General features: G+C 40.3%; 2 protein-coding genes across 2 annotated transcripts in view; both read left to right on the plus strand.

The window, feature by feature from the left end:
• Positions 1-6,456, plus strand: part of LOC111756774 (zinc finger protein 679-like) — a 29,708-nt gene extending 23,252 nt beyond the window's left edge. The window contains exons 2-3 of the mRNA XM_023565077.2: positions 4,253-4,379; positions 4,866-6,456. Of these exons, the coding sequence (XP_023420845.2) occupies positions 4,253-4,379; positions 4,866-5,143 (405 nt within the window). The 3' untranslated portion in view covers positions 5,144-6,456. The remainder of the gene's footprint in view (positions 1-4,252; positions 4,380-4,865) is intronic.
• Positions 5,824-11,027, plus strand: LOC134473440 (zinc finger protein 79-like). Its single transcript, XM_063237583.1, has 2 exons — positions 5,824-5,888; positions 9,916-11,027. Exons 1-2 carry the CDS (start codon positions 5,824-5,826, stop codon positions 10,799-10,801), a joined length of 951 nt encoding a protein of 316 aa, XP_063093653.1. The 3' UTR covers positions 10,802-11,027.
• Positions 11,028-11,337: the final 310 nt, after the last annotated feature.

The following is an 11,337-nucleotide window of genomic DNA, read 5'->3' on the forward strand; positions in this document are numbered from 1 at the left end:
GTTCGATTTCAGATACCATCCCTTAAAGGATAAAATGTTTAATAAATAAAAGTAAAAGTGATTACAATACTCTCATATAATATAAAATATGAAGAAAACTAAATTAACCTGCACTTATCTTTGAAAACTTTCATGGCTGGTTAAAGAAGACGGGAGTAGAGGGTTTTGTGTGAGACACCTTTCATTATCACTAACAGAATCACTGCTGTTTATTAGCTCAGTGGAATCTTTTTCGTTTTGTGCAACTTTAATGAGGAACCTATCCAATGGCACTTGCTTTTGGCTCCTTTGAAAAGTTTTGCAGAAATTCGACTTTGCACTGGAGTTAAACAGATTCATCACTCACACTGCTACAGCTTTAGGCAGGTGGTGCTTCTCTACAATATTTTACACTATTTTGCACATTTTACACATCTTGCTAATCTCGTTTGAAGTGAGGAAATCCTCTGCCTTTTTCTCCTCCTCTGCAGAAGAGATCTCCTCCATAACCTCTTGATTTCAGGAGTTGATCATCCATAACCCAAAAATGAGAGAGAGACAGAGATGGGTCATTGGCTCCGTTGTGAGCATGTGCTGTTCAGCATCACATACTGCTCATACTGCAAGATGCTGCTCGTTCATCAGGTTAAAATTTATTAGACATATTTGTTACTTGCAACTGATGGTTTTACTGTATGTCTTTAACTTCCTAGATAATTTTTCTTTTTCATGTTTTGGTACCATCTACTAAAATGAAAGCTTTAAAAAAATTACAAAGAAAGCTTGTTGAATTTGCTACAATAGGATGGGTGTTATTATGTGTGTCAAATGTGTACCAATAAAATTAATTTTTAAAAAAGCTTGTTGAAAACTGTAGTATATTATAGATTACATTTGTGTACAATGGTCTTTATCACAATGAGTTTTGCCATCTGCATTCATTCTATATGTTATGAATTTTTTGTGCCTTTGTAAATTTTTGTTTTCTCATAATTTCAACATGTTTTCTTTGCAACACATGTTTACATGTGCTGTACCATGTGTACATGACATCTGTATAAAAGGGGCATTTAATACTAGCTGTAAGACTGGACAAAGGCCTAAAATATGAACGGTCAGTATAAAGACCTCGAATATGGCTGGTCCCCACATGCTTTATTACTTATTTTTCGGGGTACACCTCCTCATGCCCCATCCCCTGGCTTTCTATTCTTTGTTTTTGTTACTATAGCTCTGTAGTATATCATGCGCCATTTTTCTCTCCCAAATTACTGTGGCTCATGTTGTGTTCATATCCAGGAGGAGATTTCAGGTGAATTTCCGGGGCTTAGTTTTGTGAGGAGCGGAATCTCCCTTCCATTAAGGTTCTTGAAAAGTGAGTACATTTTCTCAAAAATGAGTAGTAGATGAGCTAATGAGTTTCAGTTTCTTTTTTTAAAACATTCCTAACAGTCTGTCCTCTATCCCCATATCTGGACATTGGAGATTAATACGAAATCCTGTAGGACAGTACTTGTCAGATCCTATACACGTTCACATGTGACTTACTGTTTTGTGTGGTTCTTTCTTAACGTGGAAATGTCAATAAACTGGTGTATGTGTTACTTAAAAGGGGAGATAGTTTGACTTTTCCTCTGGAGAGAGGAAATGCAGCATACCTTACAAGGTTGATACCTCCTTCAGACATGAAAACTGAGTTTCTTTCATTATCTTCACTGGACTCTTTACACGGGAAACTTTCTTATTTAAAACTGTGTGAACAAAGATAAGCGGTAGAGAGGCCCTTGTAAACTTCCCCCAACCTCAGGCCGCTGCAGGGAGGACCTTGAAGCCGTGTGCTCTGAGGTCTCCACGGGCAGATTCTAGTGCAGCTTTGGTTACAGGACTCCTCTGTCCTGAGGGGGATCCCCAGCGAAGAGAAGGAAGAAATGGCTTTTTCTCAGGTAAATGTGTTGCAGGACAGGGCCTTCAGACCCTTAGAATGAGCACAGCTGACCACTCTGGCTTTCATCCTCTTGCTTAGCAGAGGTTTTCCCAGCCAGCTTATTTACATTTGTTCTTAGGATACTGAGTTAACTCCTCTACATTCTCCTGTACATTCGGAGCCTTCCCTCCCTTCTTCCATTTCGGTCTTTTGCTACCACACACAGTTCTTGGGCTGAATAACTAACCTTCGGTATCGGAAATGATTTCTTTCTGAGAATGAGCCTGGAAGAGGTTGGTATCTGGACACCCGCTGAGGGTTGGAAGGACCTTTGAATATCGCTGCAGGAAGGAAACGCGCAGTGTTTTTCTTCCTTCCCGATGATGCTCCCGGACAGCTGGGTTCACACAGGAATGAACGCGATTCACATTTAAACAGGACGAGTGTTCATTTGCCCAGAATAACTCGGGAAGTTCTGAAAAGGGAAGAAATCACAAGTTATTCTCTCTGCTTTCACGGACTGTAGGAGACATGCACAGCTGGAACTTTACGTGACGCTCTTTACCAGGAGATTGAGATCATGCTTCTCTTTTTTGTTTGGTTTTAGCCACTAACATCACAGCATTTCTGTGCACTCACACTGAATCCCCGTTTGTCCTCTTATGGCTGATTTAACTTTGTTCTCTTGGTTAAAATGCTGTCAGCCAGATTCTGCAGTATAAAGTTAACTGGTTTCTTCTTTATCAGTAGTTAATAACCTGCGTGAATCGTCATTTAATGTGGAAGCTGTTTTCTTTTAAACTTCTCTTGTAGTGTGCTTCTGACAGTGCAGGCTCTTACATTGGTTTATTGAAGATACTGGTGCATTACTTAGTCTTTAAGTTTTAATTTTATCCCACTTTCATGGCACCTACACCTCTTTATTACTTCCTATTATACTCAGCAAAAGAAAGTAAGAAAAACATATTTCAGAGTCTTAAATTTCAGAATTATAACTCAAATCATAAATGAAAGTAAAATGTTCAGTAAACCATCAAACTTAAAATGTATTTTTTTTTTTTTTTGAGACAGGGTCTCACAATGTAGTTTAGACTGGCCTTCAACTCACTAAGTAGCCCAGGCTAGCCTCGCAATCATGGTGATCCTTCTGCCTCCACCTCCTGAGTGCTGAGCTGATACGCATATACCACCATGCCCAGCTACAGCTTTCATTTTAACTTCTGTCCTTAAATTTAGTGTCTTTATAGTGTCTCAATAAAGCCTCATACCCAAATAAACTTTTAAGTTTCATGTAATTGATTATATTTCTTTATTTCATTGACATCAAAGATACTGTTTTTATTGTATGGTTAACATTTTTATGTATGCATAAAACAACACTTGATCAATTTTGTATCACTACCATGTTATTATGTTTCCATTCTTCATCCCAGTTATGAAGACCCGGAAGAACCTTTTATCATTGACATGTTCTTTTGGACTATGTGTTCCTTTTATAAAATAAATTTGTGTATATAACTATGGCTCTATCATTTACAGGATGTTTAACAAAACATTGTCAAAGAGGAAAAACGGGCCTGGGGATTTAGCTCAGTGGCACAGCACCTGCCTGGCAAGTGCAAGGTCCTGAGTTCAATTCCTGGTAGCCACCAGAAAAAGAAAAAAGAAAAAGAAAAAATGATGCTGTTACTGTTATTATAGATTTTCTTGTATCTCTGCATTGTTATGAAAACAATTAGAATTCTGTTATGTTCAAAAACATTGTTGTACTCATTGTGTTATTAAATCCTATACATTTCATAAGGTTCAGGTACACTTACTTATGAATTCTTACATGATGCTCTGCCTCTTTACCTATTCAAGAGTGTCTTCCAGACCACTGACCTTGCATTGCTACTGAGCTTGCTGTGTATTCAGAAATTCAGGCCCCACCCCAGAGCAATCCAACCTGCATTTAACAATATCTCTAAGTCTGGGCTATAGCAATAAAATTTGGAAATACCTTTCTGACTCACCATGACTTTTCCACCTGAGTAATAGACATAGATTATCTTGTTTAATATAAATACCACACTAAAAAGTGTATTACCTTGCATTGGAGCCTTAAGTTTATACTTTATATTTTCTCAAAAGTGTCGTGTCTACTCTGGTTTCATGGGTCTTTTACATACACTCTACTGAGATTTAGATAATATCTTAGAGAACATGACTGGGTTTTTAAAGTGTTTTATTGAATAATTAGGGTCTCATTTGTGTCAGAAGCCAATCTCTCATTTCACACTGGTCCAATGAAGAGCTCTGTCAGTGACTGCATGGTCAGTGTGCTATTTCTTTTCTTTTTTTTTTCAGGTGCTGTTGACATTCAGAGATGTGGTCATTAATTTCTCTCTGGAGGAGTGGGAACGCCTGGACCCTGCTCAGAGAACTCTGCATAGGGATGTGATGTTAGAGAACTACAGAAACATTTCCTCCTTGGGTGAGAAGATTCCCAGCAGAGGTCCTGATTCACTATTGACATTTAATTTCCTTCCCTTTGGAAACATCTCTTGGGAGCTTCTGCTTTTAGTAAATGAATTTTAGATTCCAGTTCTCAAAGAAAATAGAAGTTGCTTGATATAGACAGGATGTTCATGCTGTTCATTTTGGTGTGTAACCTGCCCCATTTCTTGAGGTGTCATGCACCCCTTATGCTAGATTAGTGGTCTTTTTGCAAGTTCACTGGCACATGTTGTGACCTATATCTTAAAGGCCATTCTCTGTCCCATGGCTTTGATTTAGTAGTAGTTGAAAGTTAAGCTCAGGATGTCAAAGTGAAATGCTTGCTGTATAATCTAATAGCTCTTTTGGAAAATAGCATTTAGAGAAATAATTTTCTAGAATTTTCCATGCTGTCTTTCTCGAAGCATTTTAATAGTTGTTGGAGAATCTCAACTTGTGTCATGTTCCATTTGGTACAAAACAGGTCTCGCTGTCTCTAAGCCCCATCTGATCATTTGTTTGGAGCAAAGCAAAGATCCTTGGACTTTACAGACACAAAAGAGAGCAGCCACACCTCCAGGTAGGAAGGAGTGGGTGAAGCAGCACACACAAGCATTTTTAATGTTTCTTAGTACATATATGCTGTACATAATTACATTCATCATGGGGAGGTGCTTCGTGGGCAGTAACACAACTGTTCATTTCCTCTTGCCCTTTTCTTTCCACCCCAGTCCACCCTGCATCCTCATTTTCCATCTGTAAGAGACCTGTCTCCCTATTTCCTTTGTCTATTGTCCTTGTCCTATTGTCTTTCGTTTTGCTCTTTGAACTATTTAAGGTAGCTCTGAGTACATCAGTTCTGCCTTCTAGAGCTGTTATTAATGTTTTTCTTTTTTTTTTCTTTTATGGCTTCTTATAATTCAACCTATTGATATTTCATTTGTTTCCCATTGATGCCCTTTGGAGCAGCTTTTGGGAGGTCAGGAGTTTGGGGTGCATTTATCACCTTGTTGGCCCATATTTTGATGTGCTAAGGCTTCAGGATTAATTAGGCAGCTTTGCTGCTGGTTTAGAGATCTGTTTAGTTGATATGTAAATTCCAGTGATGCAATCTTGGCTTTGGTTACATTTGGATATTTATCTACCTCTAAGCCTACTTAGTTTATAATAGTATCAGACACAATCATTGATCCTTACCAGTTATATATCATCAAATGGATCCAACCATAGGTAATCATGTGTTAAAAGGTTTTAACAACTTCAACCTCAAACAGACTAATGCCTCAGACAGACTAATGTAGCATTACTAACAAGTACGTTGAGGTGTAGATGGAGGGGAAAGAAAAAAGGAAATAAAAGAGAAAGTCAGTAGATGAGAAACAGTTGAAATCTGTTGGAATTATTATTGTTGGAGTGAAGGGCTGGTGTGCAGGCTTGAGAGAATGTTTGTGGAAGAAGATGAAGGGACCCGGGCGGTGTACTTGGAGGTTAAGGGAACTGTGAAAAGGTCAGACTAGATTGGCTTGAGTTTGGAGCCTGTAGGTACAGTTTTGGTGAGCGCTGCCCTGACTTGCCCTGGAAGATACTATGAAGCCGAAAGCACTGCTTCATTCTTACTGTCACCTACTATATTTGCCAGATGAATGGAGGGAGGAAGAGAGAAAAAGGGATGAGAAGAGAAGAGGATGGATAAAAAAGAGTGCAAGAAAAGAGAAGACGCACAAAAGAAACTCATGGGTTGCAAAAATACACAGTCAAAGCATCCTCACAGTTGCATTTGAGGTGCAGACTTGAGTTCACTCCCAGGTCTCTGACACGCACGCACACATGCCACCCCACCCTGTGGCTTGCTGTGTCCTGTGTGAGCAGGAGTCTTGTCCATCCAGAGGGCCGCACCCCGGGAACAGTTGCTGTGACCCTTTGCCTTTAGCCCCAGGTCCTGCCACCTCAATCATTCAGGAAGAGAAGGGAGTGGTGCAGCTGCCACCAGTGTCCACTCCTCCCTGACTTCCACCTAGTTCTCCTTAGTCCCCACTCCTTTCCCTGCCTGGCAAATCCTGCAGTTGCCTCTACAGTCCCCCCCACCCCCACCCCATCTGCTTAGAGCACCATTCTGTCTTCTGCCATGGCTCTCTCTCATTGACTGTCCCCACAGCATCGCTCCCACTGCACAAACTTGGTGGCCCCTCGGCATCCTGAAGCAGGTGTTTGAGATTCATGCAGTGATGCACACGGGTGATGGGCTACCACAAGTGTCCTGTGGTCACAGCACTGCTAATATTTGGGGGTGATGGACAGTGTTTGTTTGGGGAGCTGTCTGATCTCCTCTCCCCTGTTCCTTGTAGTAGTGCTGGCTCACACAGTTCCACAGATCTCAGATCAGGTCCTGCATCAGGGCGGTGTGTTGGTTTGCAACTTCCCAGCACCTACAGAGTTTCTCTGTACAGTGTTCACCATTGTCACTGTCTGCTGTGCTGGTTGGTGAATGTGTCATCCGCTGTGTTCCTCCCCCTGGTGGGAGTAGAAGGGCTGGGAGCTGTTGCAGCAGCCTGGCTGCAGCCAAGGTGCTGCTTCCTTCCTCAGGGTGCCTGGGGTGAGCAGACTTCCTGTCCAGAAGCGCCTGACCTCTCTCTCTAAACCCCCTGTTCTGAGCTGTGCATTTCCTGTGTCTGGCTTCTCTGCCATCGAGCCTCAGTGTCCTGCTTTCCTCCAGTGCCCTCGATACTTCCCTCCCTGCTGCCACGGCCTTGGCGATGGTGGCCCTGAAGCCAGGCTTAACTCTGTGAATGTAGCTCTGGAAATGACTTCAGAAGCCAAGGTTGATCGCTTTTGCTGTCACAGATGGCCCTCTCCTGTGACATCTGCCAAGGCTTCTCCCTGTAGTGATTACCAGGACATTGATGATGACAGCCACATTCTCCTCTGCTCCTGCAGACGCTGCCCAATCTGATTGCTCTACCCCTGCTTATGTGTCCTTATCCTGATCCTGTCCTTTGTGTTTCTGCAGATTTTGCTGTTAATGAGCTCATTAAGAAGTTGCTCTAATGCCACTTACGTATTTAGTAACTAGAGTTGTCTCATCCTAGTGCTTCAGGAATTACAGTGGATATGTGTGTGTGAAATTTTCCTGTGTGCACCGAGTGTCAGTATTCAAAGTGCCCATGCTTCGTGTGTGTGTAGTTAGAGCTGAAAAGAAAGATTTTTAGAAGTAGTGCCTCAGTGTTTATTCAGGATTTCATCCTCTGTCTGTATCTTTGTCACTTTGTCTGTCTCTCTCTTAATCCTATTTTCTATTTTTCACTTTTTAGAGTATGTTTCTTCAGACAGATTAGTAATGGTTTTAGATTATTATAATGGGTGGCAGTTTTATCTTTATATGACATCCTTTATCTGATGTGAGAATTTTTACTTAAATTAGCATTTCATCTCATATGACAGTTTTGTTTTAAAATATGTTTTTGTAGAATTATAACTGCACTCTGCTCTCTTTTGATCAGTTTTCTATATAATATAACTTTACATATCTGTTCTTTTAGGGTTCTTAAATGTAAAAAGAATCTCCAGTTGAGAGCATATATTTGGAGTCTTTTAGCTTCATTGTTATTAGCTACTTTATTGTTTTGATTAGGAGTCGAATCCACTTGTATTTAAAGAAATTACTGAAAGGGAAGAAATTCATATTGCCTCTTTGTTAATTGTTTTCTATTTTTCCTCATTTTTCTTATTGCTTTAATTTTGTGTCACTTCTGTAGAGATGCGCCTTGACCCCTGTCTCATTTCCTGTTATCTTACAGGGGTCTGTCTGTGTCATTAGCATGGGGGTTCTATGAAAGTACTTTAAATTTAGGGGTTATTTTACACTGGTAAAATTCAGCTCTGTATCATCACTCTCTGCATCTCTCAGTGTTATATCAGTGGCTTTGGGTCACAGCCATCCTTGCACTGTACACCACCTTCCAGCAGACATCTGTGATGGTTTTTTATGCTTTCACCTCTCAAACTGCATAGCAGACTTAAAGGTGTCTCAGGCACCTTCACTCAGTAGTACAAAATTATTAGTAGGTTTGCTGGCTGCAGCATTCTGGGTTGGTAGTTTTTATTTGTTCAGCACTTTCCTGATCTTTTCTGGATTTCAAGGTTTCTGCTGAGAAATCACCTGGAAATCATGGAGGAGAAGTTCTGTAGATAACACTTTACTTTTCCTAATGCTCTCAGGGTGGTTCTGTGACTTTTGACACTTTGCTTTTCATGCACATTAGTTTAAATCTCATCTTGTTTATCCCAGTGAGAGATAATTGAGCTTGTTGAATTTCAGTCCCTTTGTTGCCTCATATTTGAGGATTTCTCAGGCATTATTTCTCATTGAATTCTTCAGCCACAGCATTTCTAGTTTTTATGTCTTTGCTAATAGTCTCATTGTCTTGGTTCAGTTTTCTATGTTTTGTTGATCTAATCAGGAATCTTCAACATGCTTGTTTTGAATTTTTAGATAATGCAGATCTTTTGCTTGGTTACCATCTCATGTTTTGTTACCCTGATTAGGCTGTATTAATGTGTGTTGTCTGTTCCGTTACAGCCCTCTTGCTGTAGATCAGTGAAGTTAGCATGGAAAACAGAATGAAAGACCTTAGAAATAGTGGTAGGGAGGTAGTTCAGCTTCAGAGCACTTACCTAGCGTATGTGAGGCTCTGGGTTGGATCTCCAGCCCCACAAAAAAGAAGAATGGAACAATCACACGACCCAGTAATTCCATGGTGGGCTGTGAAGCCAAAGGGAATTAAATGAGTATATTGAAATATTTCCACTGCCAGGTGTGCTGTATCATTATTCAATACACGAACTCAATCCAATTCTCATCAATACTAGAATATATAAAGACATGGTACAAAATTCTTGCCATGTCATTCAGCATGGGTAACGCAATCCTTGTAGTGAAGTGAAACAAGCCAGACACACATAGTCAACTTGGCATCTTGTTAATATGTTGAGCTACAGAAATTGACCTCAGAAATATGAAGTGGTAGCTAAGGGGAGAGTTGTGATGGTGTTGATGGAAAGCAGCAGAACTTCAGTTAACTTGTCATAAGAAGTCCAGGAGATACACTGCATAGCGTGATGATTATAGTTAATATACTGTGTTCTTGAAAAGTGCTATAAAATATATGTGCTGTTGCAAGCACAAGATGGTAATTATACAAATTATGCTTATAATTATTGGGTTAATTAGCTAGAGTTAGTCATCTATCATATATATATTTCCAATCATCATGATGTTTATTGTCAGTATATAGCAATTTAAATAAAAATAAAAGTTTAAAAATGCAAAGCAGTAATTTGTCCCAATCTGTATGGGTTAAGGAACAATCCATTGGACTAGAATACATGTCTTTTCTAGATTTGTGTGTAGTTTTCCCATTAAAAAAGTTTACCTGTGTCTTGTCTTAAACCTTAGAGTCTTTCCTTACTCTAGTTGGCTGTATGGGGTGCTGCAATTGTCACTTTCTTGGTATAATAATCACTTTCTTCTGTCTCAGCTGTTGTAAGTCTCATCCAAAATACGCTGAATGTCAGAAAACTGATACTGTTGAGACACCCCACAAGTGTAAAGAATGTGGCAAAGCCTTTAGTAGAGGCCCATCCCTGACAAAGCATATGATAGTGCACACCAGGGAGAAACCCTACAAAAGTGAGGAGTGTGGCAAAGCCTTTAACTGCGGCTGCAGACTTACTAAACACCAGAGACTCCATACTGGCAAGAAACCCCACAAGTGTGCAGAATGTGGCAAAGCCTTTGATCGAAGGTCTAGGCTTATTCAACACCAAAGACTTCATACTGGCGAGAGACCCTATAAATGTGAGAAATGTGGTAAAACCTTTGTTGGAAGCACAAGCCTAACTCGACACCAGAGAGGTCATACTGGGGAGAAACCCTACAAGTGTGCAGAGTGTGGGAAAACCTTTGATCGAAGCTCCAGACTTCTTCAACACCAGAGAATTCACACTGGGCAGAAACCCCACAAATGTGTGGTATGTGGCAAGACCTTTGACCAAAGCTTAAGCCCTATTCAGCACCAAAGAGTTCATACCAGCAAGAAACCCCACAAGTGTGCAGAATGTGGCAAAGCCTTTGATCGAAGGTCTAGGCTTATTCAACACCAGAGACTCCATACTGGTGAGAAACCCTACAAGTGTGCAGAATGTGGCAAAGCCTTTGATCGAAGGTCTAGGCTTATTCAGCACCAGAGAGTTCACACTGGTCAGAAACTGTACAAATGTGCAGAATGTGGGCAAGCCTTTAATCAAAGTTCAAGCCTTACTCAACACCAGAGAGTCCATGCTGGAGAGAGACCCTACAAATGGGAAGGATGTAGGAAAGCCCTTGATCAAAGCTCCAGACTTCTTCAATACCAGCTTTCATAGTGTACCCACAAATGTAAGAATGTGGTAAAGCCTTTGCTGGATGCTGCCCTGTTAGTTCAGTATAGGACACCTTGAACTGGAGGTCTCCTCTTAGAAGCTGTCCAATCACTGACCCCTGGATATAAATTTCCACATTTACTTTTCTGTATGCACAGCTGGGCTCAGATCCATGCTGAAGTCTCTTCCTTTGTCAACACTGCTGAGTAAACTCAGTCTTTGCTGCCTTTAACACTGTCCAGGTCACTTCTTGTCAACATCTGTGATTTCGTGATAGTTTTAAATGCAGGTATAAGTAGTCCACAAATAAGTCCACCTACATATACAATAATTGTGAAATTCTATGCAAAATGATTTATTAGATAATATATCTACATATCAGTTAATATAAATTAATGCCAACATCAGTGTGTGCTTTGTAGCCCCAAAGAGGTGACATGTAAATAAAACAAGAAAAATAAATATACATAATTAAGGACCAAGCAAATAAGGGCTTATATTTTTGTACAGCCACCATACTATCCCAGTAAAAATTTTAA

Source organism: Cavia porcellus, unplaced genomic scaffold (assembly GCF_034190915.1).
Source record: "Cavia porcellus strain 051 isolate PalLab524CR breed Dunkin Hartley unplaced genomic scaffold, mCavPor4.1 scaffold_27, whole genome shotgun sequence".
In the NCBI taxonomy this organism is placed as follows: Eukaryota; Metazoa; Chordata; class Mammalia; order Rodentia; family Caviidae; genus Cavia; species Cavia porcellus.